The sequence below is a fragment of the Haliotis rufescens genome, unplaced genomic scaffold (genome assembly GCF_023055435.1).
Source record: "Haliotis rufescens isolate VD_foot unplaced genomic scaffold, xgHalRufe1.0.p SCAF_12, whole genome shotgun sequence".
Taxonomy (NCBI): Eukaryota; Metazoa; Mollusca; class Gastropoda; order Lepetellida; family Haliotidae; genus Haliotis; species Haliotis rufescens.
In genome coordinates, this window is record NW_025963802.1 from 29787817 (window position 1) to 29809192 (window position 21376).

At 43.3% G+C, this 21376-nt stretch overlaps 1 protein-coding gene across 1 annotated transcript; it reads right to left on the bottom strand.

Moving 5' to 3' along the window:
* Positions 1 to 329: 329 nt before the first annotated feature.
* On the bottom strand, positions 330 to 20763 carry LOC124116972 (stabilizer of axonemal microtubules 1-like). Its single transcript, XM_046478642.2, has 9 exons — positions 20611 to 20763; positions 19326 to 19419; positions 15841 to 15978; positions 11930 to 12019; positions 10356 to 10559; positions 9405 to 9555; positions 3793 to 4067; positions 3012 to 3255; positions 330 to 1409 (listed from the first exon to the last, which is right to left on the bottom strand). Exons 1-9 carry the CDS (start codon positions 20658 to 20660, stop codon positions 1099 to 1101), a joined length of 1557 nt encoding a protein of 518 aa, XP_046334598.2. The 5' UTR covers positions 20661 to 20763; the 3' UTR covers positions 330 to 1098.
* Between the last annotated feature and the right edge of the window lie 613 nt (positions 20764 to 21376).

A 21376-nucleotide genomic window follows, 5' to 3' on the forward strand; every position in this document is an offset into this window, starting at 1 on the left:
GGGAATCGAACCCGGGTCTTCGGCGTGACGAGCGAACGCTTTAACCACTAGGCTACCCGACCGCCCCCAACATTGCATGAAACAACACTCACTCACGTAGTGAATATATAGAGAATCTCACCCAACTGTCTCTTACATCAACAGGAGTGTACAAATACTAGTATTGTGAAACGTTTAGTAACTGTGTAACCGATGAAGTCACATTAGCTTTCATTGTAGCATCTCACCCAAGCGATATATCCTGTGGAAGCCACTTTTGGATGATACATACTATCAAAAACCACCATGAATGTGGAATGTGGTAATTAAAAACAAAACAAACAAAAGAAAACATTTGTGAAAAAAACCCATGTTTATTCTTTATTTGGGCGAATGATTCAACATTTCACCTTATAAATCAGACAAGCTGTATATTGCATTTCCTGTGTCAAACAAATGATCGTTTTAGAAACCATTGCCACATAATATATTGGAAGCAGATTTATGGCACATTCGGTATATCTATCCCATTTCTAAACCATTATAGTATATACTGATGACTAAAAGCTGTTAATAAAAGCGTTTTGTAATATATCATGGTAGACTTGTATTTACAACCGGTCCGTGTAAAGACAATGTTCTCTGTTGTAAAAACTGTATCAAAATAGAATGCTCAATGAAATGTTTCAGAAATGATCATGAGAAGCTCGCATGTTAATTTTACAGGTTAAGATATTTTCATATAAATTCATAATTTATATTGCAAGGCACTGAATACTCCACCGACACTCACGTTTTTTCAAGCACATTGATAGCTGTTCAGTAAACAAGAACACAATAGTTCAATATAAAAAAATACCAACTGGTTGAAATCGACACGGGGTCATTGAATGTTTTACCAAATTTAGACATGCCCATTCCATACCACTGTGATTGTAAAATTATGACTGTTATTTAAAATCTTTCACAAAATTTAAACATCGTATACAAAACCACATTATTCGGATTAATGACAGCTGAATAAAACATGCATTGTCGAATCGATCATCGAAAAATATACGTTCACAATTTGTTATTGGGGAACTTTGAAATCACGTGTACTGTATCCTTCCGCCAGGATTAATTACTTGCTACCTCGCCGCTTGAGCCAACGTCGATGCCAGAGTCGTTTGACACGTTGACTGTGCTGTTGGTACTTGTCTCTGCTGGAGATAATTTGGTTTCAGCATTACAGGGGACACATGTTAATGCGGGACAATTCTTCAAACCAGGCGGGCTACTGCCCAAAGATGATGGACTACTTTTTGGCCGCGCAACACCACCAGTATAAGTGTCCTTATACGTTGTTTGGAAGTACATGTTTTTTTGCTGATTTAGCCGCCGGTGTTCCGAGATATGTCGACACAGCTCTGCTCTCTTTGTCTGCTCCCCTGTCAACATAATAAATATACTCATGGTGAATAAAATGGATTGTTGGTTGGTTTGTTGTTTAACGCCTCACTCAGCAATATTCCAGCTATATGACGGCGGTCTGTTAATAATCGAGTCTGGACCAGCAATTGGGATCAATGACATGCATCAACCAAGTCAGCGAGCCTGACCACCCGATCCCGTTAGTCGCCTTTTACGGCAAGCATGGTTTGCTGAAGACCTATTCTACCCCGGAATCTTCACGGGTCAAATACAATGGAACAATAAGCAATGCACCTATTTAACCTTGGCTTAATTACGTCTCTTTGTAATTCAGACTTAGTTGTACTTTATTCAAAGTTAAGGCTTTGGCTTAAATACAAGCAAATGGTCAATTTGAAAGAACCCCAACAAATTATCTTATCAAACAAAACGCTTCCTTTTCTCCTGTTCTGCATTCACTGCTATCTGTATACATGTATGTAGGGTACAGAAAACTAAGTTTAGAACACGCTGATAACGAACTGGCGGATATAACGAACTGGATTTTTGGTCTCAGCCATTTGCTGTATATATGCTGTATGTATGTTTATAACGAATTACGATTTATAACGATAAAATTAGTGGCCCCTTTCAGTTTGTTATAACCGTAGTTTACTGTATTGGCAAATTTCTTCCAAAAGGTTGTCTCTACTGTCTTTCAGTTAACAATGATGTGCGAAATTTGTCGATTTATATTTATCATGCTGTCAATTTTTTTATTTTTTTACAACCGGACCGTGGTCAAGAGGTAGAACCGTCCGCCCGGAGAGTTGAAGGTCTGGGGTTTGCACCCGGCCGCGTCATACCAAAAGACGTTAAAAAATAATACTTCTTGTTATCCTCTCTGGCGCTCGGCATTAAGGGGTTAAAACAAGGACTGGTCGGCTCGGAGTCAGTATACTGTGTCTGAGTGTGGTATTCGTGTTAAACTGCACTAGCACTATTAAATCGGCATTAGTCGGGAGCAGCCAAAGACACACACACACACACACACACACGTGCATGCTTTATACAATGGATCTGTGGCCTCACAGTTTTCTATAAATAAATTATCTGTCTGGCTCACTTCTTCCAAAAGGTTGTTACTCTGCCTGCTTGTATCTATACAGTTTAGTCATGATCCGTTGCAGAATGGGTTTGAGTCCCAGACTGACATGTTTTTCTTCCTTCATAAGTAAGCAATGAGCCGCGTTATTCGGTTGACAACACACAGATCATTGTCAATTTCGGACTCCATGAGAGGATCTTGGCAACTAAGGGATATAACTGCAGTGCGGAATGGGACACCCTTGCCCCTTTTACTTCCAGAGATCTCTTGCACCAACAAAACAAGTTGTCTATTTTATCTCTATGTAAATGTAGAAAAGAGTTGGACTTATGTCCATGTTTCTGTTAGCTACCAACGATGATATGAATCCCTGGCAGACTATGTATCTACAATCTTGTACCATGTGGAATGTGGGGTTACATACGGTCTGACCCAGCAAGAGAGGTTCTGTTCTACTCGCCTTACAAAGTTTGCCAACCTGGATAAGCAGGTTAGGGTTTATGTCTAACTTGGCCAAATACTGCCTCCTCACCCCGATAGTGACTCTGCTGTGTTGATAAATAAGCCATTTGCTCTTTGGGTGCTGCATACTCCCTCTTAGGGGTGTAGGGTGAGGCTGGACGGGCGTTCTTCCACGCCCCATAGCTCCCCCTATACACAGTGTTGCCGTCCCCACTGGAGTCACCATTCACGTGCGTGATCATGTCTGGGCCTGCTTCACTCGGAACTTTAGGGATGGCAGGGGATTGTTTAGGTGTTGGATTTTGGTAATCCATCTGAAACGAAAATGCGTATGTGATGAATTCGGTCTGCCCATACTTGACGGTTTGGTCAGTTGGATTCTGCTGAATGTCCCGAACTAGTGGTTTGGATTTATCAACTGGCTAAACATAAATAACATCTTTATTCTGCAAATTGCCGAAAAAGGTTGGACTTTTCTTAAGTTTTTATTAAAATAGAAAGTGAAGACTAACAAACACAACTGGGCACACATTGAACTCGGCCTTTCAGCTTTATCATGTACTGTTTGGAGCAAATTCACGGTTGGGGTAAAAATTGGACTGCATACATTGGGATGATGGAGCGAATCGACCCTGGGTCTTTGGTGTGATGTGCGAACTCTTTATACACAAGAGGTTGTTACTCAAGTGTCAGTGGTTCATGTTTTTCTTCAGACAATGTGCAGAAAAACAAATGGCTAGAAATGGGGGCGATTTTTTAATGTTATTTTATTAACAGTTATTCTTTTAACTGTATTCTATCTGTCACGAGAGATTTAATTAAACTGGCTAAAGTTCCCTTGACCCACTGACCATGTACGTTGTGCTCAGAGGCAGCCTGCCTTGGGGTAACTTGTACTCGGCCTTTCTGGCCCACAAGGGATTCTCTCTGGGCTGAACCGGCCACGACTTGTATGTTCTTGACGCCGTCGTCTCTTTGGCGAAGGGAACGTCGGCGACGACGGCAGTGGCCTCTGGGGGACGACAACTCGGCTCCCGTCTCGCGTTCTTATGTTGCTTGTAGTCTGTCATGAATGTTGACACGGCCTTAAACGGTGGCTGCCTTTTCGGGTAAGTATCTGGTCTCACTGGAACAAAAAGGTGAGAACTTGGTCAGCAGATGCTCTGTTCTGTAACACTTAGTGCTGACGTCGCAGTTTCAGAAATGTTTATTAAAATTAAAAGTGTTTTATGATCTCATTGCACCGAATAAGGTCCAGAAGCGCGATAACCACTTCACTAATCTCACCATATTTCCGAAGATTTAACACTGTATACCATCCGAGTTACACCTAGGCCCAAACACGTAACTATTTTAGTATCAGGCAACCGATTTGAAAAGAGAAATTTGATCAGACTGGTCAGAAAGATTTACTTTTCCCCACTGTACATTGATTTATTGGCCTAAGTCTACTGACGTTTAGTCCGCAACAGTTCAAGTATTGCATATTTTTATAATTTTATCGACTGTTTGTCTTGACGAATTAGCATTGAGACAGTCTGCCCCTGTCTGTCCCTGACGAAGGGGATTGTATCTATACTTCTTATGATGAAGAGTTATATAAATGATCGGAGTGTGTTTGTAGGGGGGATATATAATTAATGAAAAACAGGGACCAGCGTACATGTATGTGTCTTCCATGAGCTGTAAGATTGCAATGCCTGGAGGGGAAGTTAGGAACTAAAGCAACAAGCCAGCTGTAGGGACATCAACAATGATTCCGTGACACATGGATTTTACAAAAAAAAGGGAAATTCGGCACCAAGGCTACAAAGTGGAACAAGTTTCGATAGCTGTCCGAGCAATCGTGTGATGGAAGACAATCACCTATGTACCTGACTGGCCACCACGTCTGCACTCTGCACCTAGAACGGAGTTGTCGTCAAGTTATGACGCGGGAGCCGCCATGTTCGTGATACCGGAAGTCAACCAACAACCGACAGGAGCTGACGCCATTGACGATGACGTAAGAGCATTGTTCTATTTGAAATAGCAATCTCAATACACAGTGGTAGCGAGCACTAACATTTTGATTTAAATGAAATTCAATCGGATGGTCGGATGGAAATGGATCAACGAAACCAGTCTAGGACAGGACGTGGCTCCCTGTTATAGTTCTTGTCGAATAACATTAACATGTTTTGTGTAATAACTTTCGGTAAGGAATGTTTTGAAGTATTTTCATAATTATTTATGTATTTCGTATGTTCGCATGTCATTATAAACATGTAAGATAAAGGTAAAGTTTGTTTTAATAGTTTGGTTACATGTTTCCAACGATTACTCATCCCCCCCCCCCATGTAATTTTCTCAAACCCATAACAAACAATTAAGGCCGTGTATAGCCTTTCTCGGTGTTTGTAAAAATACACCTAACCTCGCTGTACGAGGTGATATGGGTTGGTTAGACACCCCAAATACAAAGTTTATATTGAGGCTGCAAGACTTTGCTGTAGACATGACAGGGCATCTGATTCCAGACTTATTTAAAAAATCTACTCCTGGTCAGAAACTAAAGGTATATCCTGGGAAAGCAAAGTTTTTTAACAGTTTTGAACTGAACTCTTGACTCCCTTGACAAGCCCCTTGGGTGGATTTCATGTAGAAAAACTATGCACTTGAAAGGAGCGGATTATAACAACTGGTTTCAGTCTCAGCCAAAGCTCGGGACATAGAAGCTTTTTAAATACGTTTTACTCCCATTTGACAAGCGTAGTAACCTCTCTTCGCTGTGGTTTTTAAACTAGAAATAGAAACAGGCAGATACGGCAATCCCCTACTCCTCCAACAGAAAGATTCTGTACCAATTGTGTCGAAGACGAAAACATTTTCTACTACAATGTCCATTCTATAATGATATTCGCATCAATGAATTGCTGAGTATATATTTCATAATCCTGCTTTCACAAAATGCAAAACTTGTATCAATGCAAAATGCCTCAGCTATCGCCGAATGTGATTTTGAATGTATGCCCGGCGTAAACGCTTTTTTTTACACTTACTGTACATTTTATAATTATGCTAAAAACTAGAAGTTGTGTCTCCTCGGCCTTTATTGGCCCTGCATAAATATATAAACTTTTTATGACGTATATGACACTTAAATAAACAATTTCATTCATTCATTCATTCATTCATTCATTCATTCATTAAAGATATTATCATGCATGCACCTCACTGTCGCAGTTGTAGTAGCAGATCTATTTAATTATGCTAAACAGTATGTAAAGCTCCCCCGAAAGGCTTGCATCAGGCCAGTCTGTAATTTCAGAATATTCGCGTTTGTTTACAAGAGAAAAGTCCGGTCACGTGATATGCAAATTAGCCTGTGGCGGTTGTGTTATGCTTAGTCACCACTGCGCCGGAGTATGATATATAATAAGTATTAATTACACCGGTAATACTAACAGTTCACATGCCATATAACAGGTGTATTGTATTGTATTGTAAACTACACCCAGCGCCCGTAATGTCCTATAAACTCTGATGATTTGACGACGGTTGAAATATGGTGCAAATGTTCCTGATAAATTGTATAAGCTTCATGACTTTTGAAAAAAAGTAAATATTAATGTCTCACCTCACTATATGTACACCACACGGTCACGACAGAAACGTACGTACATGTAGCAATCTGGTTGTATTGTCAATAGTTTTAGGGGGCAGCTGGTCTGTGGTATTTAAACAATAGCGACGTGATGGAAAATATAGATCCGACTTTGCCAACACTGACTGTACCACACTCGGCGAATGATTTGCTTGTTTTACGACCGTTCGAATGTTTACCAATGTCAAGGTCACGTGCGCTGTAAGAAGCTGTCGGATTGAACGGGGCTCGGTATTGAATGGGTGAGGTTTTAGGACGCTCCATCAAGGCGGATGACACAATGAATGGGCTTCACTCATTGTACCCATGTTGGGACTCGAACGAGTCTTCCTGCCTTCGGTGTAACGAGCGTTCAGGAATCTCCTGGTTATCCCACTGTCCCTGGAGTTCATAAAGCGGACCTTCACTATTCCGGTGTCGGCACCATACCTCGTGGGTTTTACCGAAGTGGTAAACGTCTGAGACCTGAGGGGGCACGGGTGGCCCAGTCGTCTAAGGCACCGCGATTCGCTGTGCAGAGTTGCGTCCCTTGGGCACGCCAGTAACCTATGATTGTGGGTTCGAATCCCGGTTCGACTCGATTATGTTTCTAGGTTTGTCAGCACCATACCCGTGCTCGTGGGTTTCACCGAAGTGGTAAACGTCTTAGACCTCCATCACTTCGGGCTTTCCTCCCACATTAAGCTGACACGCCGTGATATAACAGGAATAATGTTAAAAGCGGCGCTGAACCCAACTCACTCACTCACTGAGACCTCAATTAGTTTGGGAATTCCTCACACAATAAGCTGGCAAATTATGTAACATACACATATTTTAGCTATACCGGGGGACCAACACCTTCCCGAGGCAAGGGAGTAAGTTAACTGCAAAAGTCAAGTTTCCATGCCGAAACTGGTCTTTTATAGTGAAAGTCATATTTCCACGTGGAAAGTGGACTTTTATAGTCAGTTACCTCCCTTGCCTCGGGAAGATGGGGGACCAAGTAAAACATGTAAAACGATGCAGGATAACCTTCTTTTGTGGACAAAAAACAATGATACAATTTTGTCCGGAACGAAAGTCTTGCGAAATGCATTGTTTCGATCCTGTATCGATCTTTGACAAGGAGTTCAAAGACTTTATTGCGACGCGTGGAGTTTGACTTGACTTACAAACTCTAAAAGCGGGAAGTAGTGTCATTGTATTTTATCCTCCGAAAAACTGCACGGCTTCCACAGGAGATATCACTTGCAGAAGATTGTGACGTCTTTGGTTACTATCGGTTATATCGGTTAAAACTTTTGTCGACTTGTATTGATGTAATTGATATCAAAAGACACTTGGGTGAGACTCTCTATACAATATGAAATCCGTTGACAGCGTTTAACAGTGGAAACATACAGCTTTTCGACTGTCGTAAATCTGCATGTTATTGTATGGCACTTAAAGACAGACCTATGTAAAACGGGCACCTCCATGTGCATGGCTCGCCTAAACAAGTAGCCAAATTCACCCCAGGAATCTGAAGTTCCAATTACAACAGTGGAATTGTGTGCCTTTTAAAAATATATTCGATTATAATGGAGAAGTTATGACTTCTACTTATTCAGTTCGGTTCTACGTTTGTGACGTCACCACGTAATGGCTTAGTCAAGAGTACGAACTTCGCGTAAAGAAAAGACATATGATTGAGTTTAATGTAACGATTGGTAGTCACACTTATGCTGAGATCGAATGACGGTACTATTGGCGATTCTACTGAAGGATGACATGGTTGCAAAATTTGGTGAGATGGTATTTCACTCCTAGTGGCCCAGGCGTCTAAGGCGCCGCTATTCGCTGTGCCGAGTTGCGTCCCTTGATTGTGGGTTCGAATCCCGGTTCGCCCCGATTATGTTTCTAGGTTTGTCAGCACCATACCCGTGCTCGTGGGATTCACCGAAGTGGTAAACGTCTGGGACCTGCATCACTTCGGGCTTTCCTCCCACATTAAGCTGACACGCCGTGATATAACTGGAATACTGTTAAAAGCGGCGTTAAACCCAACTCACTCACTAAAGAACACCCAATATTTTCATATGACTATAAATCCGTCATGACACATTAACTATAGTCATGTGAAAACAAGGTGTTCCTAAATTGATTTCTTTTGAGGAGTATATACTTGGGCGGGTGTTTGACAGTACAAATGACATGCACTTCCACAATTGTTTCAATCAGATCTGCTGATGCCAGTGGATTTACAGTCCTGTCACAGAATCAACCTCGACGCCTATGTCCTCATCTTCCCGAGACTGACTGTCATAGACCAGTTTTCATCCTTGCCGAATTAGGTTGGAATTATGGAGTTATATTTTGGCTGGACAAACGAGTCTATGCATAGTCCAATCAAAATCGCGTAACGAAATCGACATCCGGTTCGTTAACAACATGGAATTCAACGTACAGATTTCGGTCGACTGCAGGATTTGCAAAGAATGCGTACCGTCTACTTGGCGTCGACAGATAGTTTCCAAATATTTTCATATTTATCAGTCAAGGTGCCGACGTGAACTGATGCACTTCGCGAGGAAAGACCCGTTTTATTACAATATAGATCTTGATAATCGATCTGATCGTCTTGAATGGGCGTCGCCATTTTCTTTGAAGCAAAGGCGGGTGATATGAGAAGTGGAATGTGATTGGTCAATAGGAGGGGCATAGATGGGACATAACTCGTAATATCCACTGGTGGCGCTACGATCGAGTCCAGAGGTTCCAGCCAAGTTCGGCAGGGTTGAAACTGGACTTTTATAGTCAGTTAACTCCCTTGCCTCGAGAAGGTAATAATGGTACCTATAGCTTTTCTTGGCGCAGGCGTTGGTTTCTTGGGGAAGTTTGATTTGTAGGTGGTGGTGCTGTCGAACGGCCCATGGGGCTGGATCTCATTGTCCTCCTGGATGATGACTGATGGCCGCTCCACGTTCTGGTGTGCTGGGAAGCTGTCCTGCAGAGAGACATGGGTTTAGTGTCGGTTTACGTCGCAGTAAGAACTATTCTAGCTTCGTCACGGCTTCCTGTACATGATCGAACCTGGACCTGGCAAACCAGTGATTGATCACTGTCGGGGTACAATGCACGCAGTCAACCAAGCATGATCACTGGAAGTATTCATTTGCCTTTTTCGACGAACTTTGATTGGTGTTTAACGCCGCACTCAGCAATATTCCAGCTGATTTCACACAAGACTTGGCACAAGCAGGCCATACAACGATCAGCCAATCTTATTCATTTTGTTTGTTTGTTGTTTAACGCCGTACTCAGCAATATTCCAGCTATATGACGACGGTCTGTAAATAATCGAATCCTGACCAGACAATCCAGTGATTGACACCATGAGCATCGATCTACGCAATTGGGATACGATGACATGCATCAACCAAGCCAGTGAGCCCGAGACGACCCGATCCCGTTAGTCGCCTCTTATGGCAAGCATTATGAAAAGCATGGGCTGCTCTTTCGGCAAGCATGGAACGTATTGTTGATAGATGAAAGTACTGCCAACAATCACGAGAATATAAACGTAATAATAACGAATATACTGACGGAAGTAAGTAAGTGAAAGGTGAGGTGAAACCATGTTGTATGTGCTCCAGCCAGCCCCATGATTGTCGCTCCTGACACAATAATGTTATTCCATAACTTATTTTGTAGATTGCCTATCCTAGCACGGTTAAGGGGCGCAACTCTTCACAGCCATAGACTTGTTGATTCCGTGTTCATTTGAGGTTAATGCTTTTTTCCTACCTGGCAGGTAGAGACATTCTTGCCATCTGTCGCCTTGGAGACCTCAATGCCCTCTACCGGCATGATGAGTGAAGGCCTGCATGATCGGGCTAGTTCCGCCTCGTACGCCTCGAACGCACCCTGGTAAACAGACCGACAACTGAACTTGACCGTCGGCGACTGGTACACCCGTGTCGGCTTGAACGAATTGGTTGGTGCGAGTTTCTGTGAAAACACCATGTTGGTATGATGTGAGTTTTAGTATATGATGTAATAAATCCATAGTGTGTCTTTCTGACACCTTAACAAAGAATTCAAACTTTATTTCTTGGAATGGCGTTGATTAGCGGGTTTAGTTTCATCGCACGGGCAAGCTATCATAAGCTATCCATTGTAGTTTGTCAAATAATATTTCTTTGTCACAAAGAAAATGGTTTTGTTCACGGGAGGTAACCCCTCATACTATATACCTGCACATTATCTTAATAATCTAAAGGGCGGAGGGGTAGCCTTGTGGTTGAAGCGTTCCCTCGTCACGCCGATGACCCGGGTTCGACTCCCTACATGGATACAATGTTTGAAGCCAGTTTCTGTCCCCCGCCGTGATGAAGCTGGAATGTTGCTAAAGCGGCGTAAAACCAAACTCGCTCACTCTTGATAATCTTGTCACACTACATGAAGCATAATAAAATGTCCCTCGTTGCTTCTGAGAGAGACCGTTGTCTAGTGGATAGATTGTTTGTTTGTTGTTTAACCCACTCAGCAACATTCCAGCTGTGAGACGGGGATCTGTAAATATTCGAATCTGGACCAGGCAATCCAGTGATTGACATCATGAGCATCGATCCACGCAATTGGGATACGATGACATGCATCAACCAAGTCAGCGAGCCTGACCACCCGACCCCGTTAGTCGCCTCTTACGACAAGTAAAGTCGCCTATTACGGCAAGCATGGGTTGCTGAAGACTTATCATAACCCGGATCTTCGCGGTTAGGACAGATGCAATAGATGCATTATTGGGTATAGACAGCTCTGACGGGTCTGTGGGAAATGACAAAAAAAATAATTATTGAAAATAATATTCTCTAATCATGTTTGTTGAAGCATTCTAGATCTGTGCTAGCATCACTATCCTAGTCATCCTCCTGTTATAATGTACAAACTGCTTCTCTTCCTTGCTGTGCCTATTAAACGAACACAGCATGGCTTCGTATGTAAGACGGTAACAAATCTTATATACAACAAACGACGTTAAAGAACGCCCGATTCTTACATCATGACATCATTGAGACACGACACTGTGTTAGTATATGAAGCGCACGTACAATCTGTGTTGCCGCAGCCTGTGGCTGTTTCACACTTGAAAACAGTCAAGCTGTGAGACAGGGATCTGTAAATAATCGAGTCTGGACCAGGCAATCCAGTGATTGACATCATGAGCATCGATCCACGCAAATGGGATACGATGACATGCATCAACCAAGTCAGCGAGCCTTACCAGCCGATCCGGTTAGTCGCCTCTTTCGGCAAGCACGGGTTTCTGAAGACCAATTCTAACCCGGAGTCTTCACGGGGACAGCAGCCTGTGTTACCTGTTCCGTGTAATCCGACTTGTAGGTGGTCCTGAGGCGGGCCTTGGGCTGCGGGACTATATACTCGTCTTTCTGCTTGATGAGTGCGCGCTGAAAAACACGGCAAATTACTGATTAGTTTGTTTGTTAACGCCGCACTATTCCAGCTATATGACGGCGGTCTGTGAATAATCGAGTCTGGACCAGACAGTCCAGTGATTATCATCATAAGCATCGATCCATGCAATTGGAGCCTGACCACCTGATCCCGCTAGTCGCCTCTTACGACAAGCATAGTCTCCTTTTACGGCAAGCATGGGTTGCTGAAGACCTATTCTACCCCGGATCTTCACGGGTTCATTGTTAAGTTGAACTGAACAGACACTATGTTTGTTTGTTTGTTTGCTTATTTGTTTAACGCCGCACTCTGCAATATTCCAGCTCTATGACGGCGGTCTGTAAATAATCGAGTCTGGACCAGACAATCCAGTGATTAACATCATGAGCTTCGATCCACGCAATGGGATACGATGACATGCATCAACCAACGCAGCGAGCCTGACCACCCGATCCCGTTAGTCGCCTCTTACGGCACGCATTGGTTGCTGAAGACCTATTCTACCCCGGATCTCCACGGGTCACAGGCACTATGTTAGTTTGGTTTAATGCTGCTTTCGGGTTATATTTGGGTTATATCACGGCGTGTCGGCTTCACGTGGGCGGAAAACGCATTATACACAACAGGTTGGGAGCTAGCAGGTAAGGATAGGAGAGGGGACGAACCTGCGGCTCCTGGCACGGTCAAGGGGGACCATTGACATATCTAGATGATGTACCCGCAGACTGATTAAGAGCAAGAGGCTCGAGAAGGTTATTACGATCGTAATTTACTTTGCTCTCCAATCTACTTTTCTCAGGTTTGTTTGTTTGCTTGTTTAAAAGTAAATATGTAATATATACTGGCGAAAGTAGAGCGTAAACCTATTCCCAATCAGTTATGTAATGTATATTCACATATTACTCTTTCTGGTAGGTTACCTTAAAATAACATTATAAACGTGCGAATGTGGCTAATTTAAGCACAATGATATCTGTTAATCCTTGCACTTCTATGCATGGCTAATCTCACAGATACGTCAGTTGCATTTCAGACCAACTTTACTGTCAGGCATTTGTTAAGACTGAATCTGATGAAAGAAACTTCTATGTTTGGTATTGGCGCCAGCACCAAGCATATTTTATTGATAAACACGTTGATCCAGATTCATAAACTAGGAGTCTGCATCCTTTCCTATGTAAAAAAACCACATGGAGATTATTCAATGCAAAGTATATACAGGATTTTGCTGAAAACATACACTCGCACCTGAATGGGCGCCTGATAGTTCGAGCTCTTACAACAAACTCGCCAAATAGTGTATTGTCTAAATTCTCTTACCTGTGTCACGGAAACCGAGCAATTCACACTGAAATCTTTTCCCGTATTAGTAATAATGTGGAGAAATACAGATCCCGTTTCGTCTTTGTTAACATACGCCCACCTGGCGCCTAAAGCGACACAATCGATACTTCGGTCATTGAACACCAAGCTGTGCAAATTCTGGGGATATCCCGTTCTGCGGCAGAGGAGAAACTATTTTGCCTCACAGGGTGGAAAAGCATTTTTTTTAAACTCTCGTTTCCCATATTTGTAAACTTTACTTACTTCCCTAAAACAAGGAAGTGTCTGGACCAGGGCTCGACACCTGGGAGTGTTGGCTTTTGTTAACCTTTGTTAGCGCACTATAGTGAGGTTGGTTTACAGGTAGCTGTGAAGTCAGATAACGAAGTTAGATAACGAGGGCAGGTTTTAAACCTGGGCATGTGAAATGCATATTATTGACTTTATCTTCAGCTTGGAGGTGGGTAATAATTTATATGAAGACGCCAGGTGTTGAGCGTATTACTGCAATATGACTCCAGTCGATATGGTCATACATGACACTTGGAGCTAGCCAAATGGTATTCGTCTTTTTATACCGTTATGTACATTGACATCTGACACTTGTAATAAAAATTATATTTTTTCCTTCAAATACTACATTTTATAGAAATTATCTTTGAGAATGAAAAGTAGGCTTTCTGGTTGTATTCAAGACATATGCAACATGTTTGTGTTGGAGTCAGGGACATGAATATAACCCATGCCTCTTTCACCATCCTCGAGTGTCCAGAGTACTCACTATATATTATATCGCCATTCTGTCATAGATACCTTGGACTAATTCTCTGATATCTAATGCATAGATCCATTTCAGGTACGCTGGATAAGCGAAGGAGGTTTGTGCAGCCTTAATGGAAATGAATAATATAAAAAAAGGAAGTAAAATAGATTTACAAATGAGATGTAGGTTTGTCTTCACACCATCATTGTTAGTGTCAGAAAATAAGGAGAAAATGTTTAATAATCTGATGTTCATTTATCATTTGGATTTGAATGTCGATACAGTTTATCGATGGCTTCGTGTACCTAGCCGGTTTCGGTGTTGTCAGGTATCATCCGTGTATGCGAACGGGAGGGCGGGCGTTCCATCTCACGGACGCGTCATACCAAAAAACTTTAAAACACGGTACTTGTCACCCAGCCTGGCGCTCGGCATTTAAGGGCTACAATGACAGGTCGGCTTGGAGTGTTTGTTGTGTTTGTCTGTTGTCTAACGCCGCACTCAGCAATATTCCAGCTATATGACGGCGGTCTGCAAGTGATCTGGACCAGACAATCCAGTGATTGACAACATGAGCATCGATCCACGCAATTGGGATCGATGACATGCATCAACCAAGTCAGCGAGCCTGACCACCCGATCCCGTTAGTCGCCTCTTACGACAAGTATAGTCGCCTTTCATGGCAAGCATGGGTTGCTGAAGACCTTTTTCTACCCCGGATCCCCGGCTTGGAGTGAGTCTGAGTGGGGTATCCATCTTAAACTGCAGCATGGTATCGCCGGACTTGTACACACGAGTACGTCGCTTTATAAGTGTTAACATCTTGAAGGCGACGTTTAACCCCGTGTCAATTCACTTCACTTCACCTCATTTCTGTAAATTAAGACGTCGGACAGGCATAAAAACGCCTAAGGTAAGTAAAAGGACAATCCCTATATATATACTTACAGATAGATTCAAAAGACTGATGTCAAACAAAACCTGGATCTACACATTGACGTGATACAACAAATACAACAAGGAAGTATAGTTGACCCGAATAAGGTTTCATTTTACAGACGCTATGGTTTGTTGGTTTGTTGGTTTGTTGGTTAACGCCGCACTCAGCAATATTCCAGCTATCTGACGCGGTCTGTATATAATCGAGTCTGAACCAGACAATCCAGTGATTGATATCATGAGCATCGATCCACGCAATTTGGATCGATGACATGCATCAACCAAGTCAGCGAGCCTGACCACCCGATCCCGTTAGTCACCACTTACGACAAGCATAGTCACCTTTACTCGCTATGGTCTCGGCGAGATAGATTACCCTCTGAATTAGATCTACATTCTCTAAAGAATGGCGAGTCACTTTGGAATTGAGATATACACTGGAGACTGGAGGATGGCACTCTGGGAAACGAAGCCCATAAGTGTGCACACAAGGCCATGGCGATGGTGGTGGTGGTGTTGATATACGATTGGGTCTATATGTTATGCGTTATGAAGCAAAGTTAGCAGTTGTGAAGCTCTGTTAAAAAGTGTTTATACACAATAATTATCGCAATATGTTTACGAAAACTCATTGGTCGATAAAAACAAAGGCAGTTCTGATCTTGCAGCTTGAAAACCATATCTACACCTCTGTGTACCTACTCACGGAAAATATCTAAAACCTATACAATAGAGGCAGTTTGTGGATGGCAAACACATGTTTAGTGGATGATAAACCTTGTTCCTACTTTGCTTTCTCTCACTGAGTGAGTGACGAAGTCCTTCCTGTAGAGAGACTGCATGTCCGTGACGGCGTTGGTCTCGTGGTTGGCAGTCACAGGCTTCAAGGGGTCCCTGGGGGGCTGGAACTTCCACCACTTGTAGGCCTGGCACAGACAACATAGCTCGTGTCACAGACAACACTGTCGTCTCACCCCCTGTGTCAGATCTGACACATCGTACTCACGCCTTGTGTCAGATCTAACACATCGTACTCGCCCCTTGTGTCAGATCTAACACACCGTCATCACCCCTTGTGTCAGATCTAATACACCGTCCTCACCCCTTGTGTCAGATCTAACACCGTACTCACCCCTTGTGTCAGATCTAACACACCGTACTCACCCCTTGTGTCAGATCTAACACACGGTCCTCGCCCCTTGTGTCAGATCTAACACACCGTCCTCACCCCTTGTGTCAGATCTAACACACCGTACTCATGCCTTGTGTCAGATCTAACACATCGTACTCGCCCCTTGTGTCAGATCTAATACACCGTCCTCACCCCTTGTGTCAGATCTAACACACCGTCCTCACCCCTTGTGTCAGATCTAACACACCGTCCTCTCCCCTTGTGTCAGATCTAACACACCGTCCTCACCCCTTGTATCAGATCTAACACACCGTCCTCACCCCTTGTGTCAGATCTAACACACCGTCCTCACCCCTTGTATCAGATCTAACACACCGTCCTCACCCCTTGTGTCAGATCTAACACACCGTCCTTAGCCCTTGTGTCAGATCTAACACACCGTACTCGCCCCTTGTGTCAGATCTAACACACCGTCCTCACCCCTTGTGTCAGATCTAATACACCGTACTCACCCCTTGTATCAGATCTAACACACGGTCCTAACCCCTTGTATCAGATCTAACACACCGTACTCACCCCTTGTATCAGATCTAACAGACCGTACTCACCCCTTGTGTCAGATCTGACACACCGTACTCACCCCTTGTATCATATCTAATACACCGTACTCACCCCTTGTGTCAGATCTAATACACCGTCCTCACCCCTTGTGTCAGATCTAACACACGGTCCTAACCCCTTGTATCAGATCTAACACACCGTCCTCACCCCTTGTATCAGATCTAACACACCGTCCTCACCCCTTGTGTCAGATCTAACACACCGTACTCATGCCTTGTGTCAGATCTAACACACCGTACTCATGCCTTGTGTCAGATCTGACACACCGTACTCACCCCTTGTGTCAGATCTAACACACCGTCCTCACCCCTTGTATCAGATCTAACACACCGTCCTCACCCCTTGTGTCAGATCTAACACACCGTACTCACCCCTTGTGTCAGATCTAACACACCGTACTCACCCCTTGTGTCAGATCTAACACACCGTACTCATGCCTTGTGTCAGATCTAACACACCGTACTCATGCCTTGTGTCAGATCTGACACACCGTCCTCACCCCTTGTGTCAGATCTAACACACCGTCCTCACCCCTTGTATCAGATCTAACACACCGTCCTCACCCCTTGTGTCAGATCTAACACACCGTACTCACCCCTTGTGTCAGATCTAACACACCGTCCTCACCCCTTGTGTCAGATCTGACACACCGTACTCACCCCTTGTGTCAGATCTAACACACCGTCCTCACCCCTTGTGTCAGATCTAATACACCGTACTCACCCCTTGTATCAGATCTAACACACGGTCCTAACCCCTTGTATCAGATCTAACACACCGTACTCACCCCTTGTATCAGATCTAACAGACCGTACTCACCCCTTGTGTCAGATCTGACACACCGTACTCACCCCTTGTATCATATCTAATACACCGTACTCACCCCTTGTGTCAGATCTAACACACCGTCCTCACCCCTTGTGTCAGATCTAACACACCGTACTCACCCCTTGTGTCAGATCTAACACACCGTCCTCTCCCCTTGTGTCAGATCTAACACACCGTACTCACCCCTTGTGTTAGATCTAATACACCGTACTCACCCCTTGTGTCAGATCTAACACACCGTCCTCACCCCTTGTGTCAGATCTAACACACCGTACTCACCCCTTGTGTCAGATCTAACACACCGTACCCGCCCCTTGTGTCAGATCTAACACACCGTCCTCACCCCTTGTGTCAGATCTAATACACCGTACTCACCCCTTGTGTCATATCTAATACACCGTACTCACCCCTTGTGTCAGATCTAATACACCGTACTCACCCCTTGTGTCATATCTAATACACCGTACTCACCCCTTGTGTCAGATCTAATACACCGTACTCACCCCTTGTGTCAGATCTAACACACCGTCCTCACCCCTTGTGTCAGATCTAACACACCGTACTCACCCCTTGTGTCAGATCTAACACACCGTACCCGCCCCTTGTGTCAGATCTAACACACCGTCCTCACCCCTTGTGTCAGATCTAACACACCGTCCTCACCCCTTGTGTCAGATCTAACACATCGTACTCGCCCCTTGTGTCAGATCTAACACACCGTACTCGCCCCTTGTGTCAGATCTAACGCACCGTCCGATCATATAACGTAATTCTTCAATAGGAAGCTGATCTGATTTGAAACCGAGCGAGTGAGCTAAGGAAATATATGAATGAGTGCCCTTCATTCCCCTGGTTTATGACCTGAACCAATATATACTCATTAGCACAACTGAAGCAACAACAAAACTGTCAGCGACTCCGTGATATGTGTAATGTGTAATACTGCGATATACGATAATCTTATCGTCAGGCCTTGAATCGATACAAAACTATATACGTAGGACTTCATCCATTTACTCACTTTTATGTGGCGTTAAACAACATCCATTTACTCACTTTTATGTGGCGTTAAACAACATCCATTCACTCACTTTTATGTGGCGTTAAACAACATCCATTCACTCACTTTTATGTGGCGTTAAACAACATCCATTCACTCACTTTTATGTGGCGTTAAACAACATCCATTCACTCACTTTCATGTTTACGTCATCTTCATGTGGCGTTAAACGACATTCATATTAATCATCATCATGGCGGTGGGGTATTAAGCACTGAACATAGCTGTTGTGTATCGTATGACATAGCTGTTCGTGTATCGTATCTTGTATCGTACAGCGAAAAGGTGTAGTATCGGCGTATTGAATACATCCCTTCAACATCTCCCGGACCTGAGTCGGTGTGTGTGAACTATTACAGTTTACTATCTGAACCAGTGTATACTATTCTAACATAAAACATGTTTCAGGTTATGCACAGATGATAACTACAGTAAACTACGTTTATAACGAACACGCTTATAACGAACTTAATTTTTTGTCCCGATTATTTGCTGTAGTTATGCTGTATATATGAATATAACGAACTACGGCTACAACGAACTAAAATTAGTGGTCCCTTTGAGTTCGTTATAACCGTAGTTTACTGTATACGCAGCAATTAACACAAATTTGTTATGACACTATACTTTACCTCCTGATATTCGGAGAGGAAATCTGCCGGATGGGCATTCTTGGACGCCTTGGACAGACGCCATGGAACTGGGTTGACGATCCGGTTGTGGAAACTGCATGGAGATGGATAAACAGGGATCAGTCTCATGTTGTTAGTGACAGTCACGTACATAAAGAAGCAGACATGTAGCACGTGATCACAGTGGTTAGTGTAAGGAGGAGGAATATACTCTGTACTCTGAGTGAGTGAGTGAAGTAGGTTTCATTAATGTCACGGTAGGACAGATTCATGTCTGAAGAGATCCCAAAGTGATGCAGATCTTGGGCGATTACCACTTTGGTAAAACCTACGATGACATGGTGCCGTCTCACAAACCAAGGATCATTATCAAGATCCTGGCACCCCAAGGGACGTAACTGCACAGCGAATTGCGGGGCTTCAGACGACTGGACAATCTGTTCTCCCCAGAAGACTGAAGACTGTCTTCGGACTTATGAATAATTTAAATGAACCATGTATATGATAACTGATAATGTGAACTTTCTCCAAACTTTGCTCTAGACAGTGCTGGAAAAAATAATTTGGCATCGGGTTTTACAAAATCCAAACTATCACTGGACTTTATGGGTCTCCGGAAAGGGATTTGTATCGAGGTTAGATATTGTTCCGCTGCAGCTACAAATCCAGATATTTATTATTTAAAACAATGCGCCTGGATTTGACACACAAAAACAAAAAAACAAAATGCAACAATGTATTTCTTGTGGCAGTCAATTTCTTTCTTTTTTTCAACAGTCTGAAGCATAATTATTTTCTTCAAGAATTTAGGGATTGTTGCCAATAGAATCCCAGTCGCATGGGGTGGGAATATATGCTGGTATATATACTGCCGGGCAAAAGAAAGTGGCATACACCCATGTTTGATGGTGCCTAAAAATGAGACAAACAAGAAATGGCTGTTCGATGGAGATGTATTTGATACGGGTATCTTAGGCGATATTACATGCTTCATATCAATGAGTATCTCACAGGTGATGTGCACGTGATGTTGCAATTTTACACTACACAGCAATGAGCAGAGTTTGAATTTTTTTTAATCCCGTGTGAATTTTTAATTGTAACTCCCTTTTGGACGGCAGTTGAGATCTCCGGGAGAGTTATCTCACTGTACAGTCCTTTGGGGTTGGGCCATTCCCAAACACCAAGAAAAGTTCTGTATTAGATGTCTATGATACAAAATACTCATGAACCCAATACATGGTCCAGCTAACGCTATACACTCACTGTATTCCGAACAACCTACCAAATCTGTGTTTCCGCCACCGGATCACCGCTCGCTTGTCCCCCTCTCATTTATAACCGGAGGACGGGGCTTTCATTTAGATCAGTTCCTTCTCCTCCATTGAAGCCGTTGCGAGGTAGCTTCTGTGACGTCATGGCATTGTTTCGTGTAGGTTTCTTAGCGACAATGGGTATAACGTCATTGATTTGTGCGCCCTCAGTATGACGTCACATCAACACATAAAATGACTGATTCTCAATCGTAGCATGTACCATCACTCGCTCCGTGCATGGGGCAGTGAGAGCAGTAGAAATAAAATCGTGATATTTTCAAAGAACTCTCGAACATAGTGTGTACCATTGCATCTAAACTTTGTTGTTGGTTTGTTGTCTAACGCTGCACTCAACAATATTCCAGCTGTATCGTGGCAGCCAGTAAATAATCGAAGCTGGGCTAGATAAACTAGTGATTGATATTATGAGCAACGTCCCATGCCGTCGGGTGCGATGGTACGCAATAAACTAGGTCACCGTACCCATATGCACCGGTGCTGACAAACATAGAAACATAATCAGGCAGAATCTAGGATTCGAATCCACGATCACAGGCTTCTAGTGCGTCTAGGGGACGCAACTCTCCATAGCTAATTGCAACGCCTCAGAAGAGAAGACTCGTTCTCCGGATAATTAGAACGTTCAGGACAGCACCATACTACTGATTCAAAAATATTCTATTGATAATCAATAGGATTGGGAAAAAACCCGAGGAGCTTACTCGATCCTTTCCA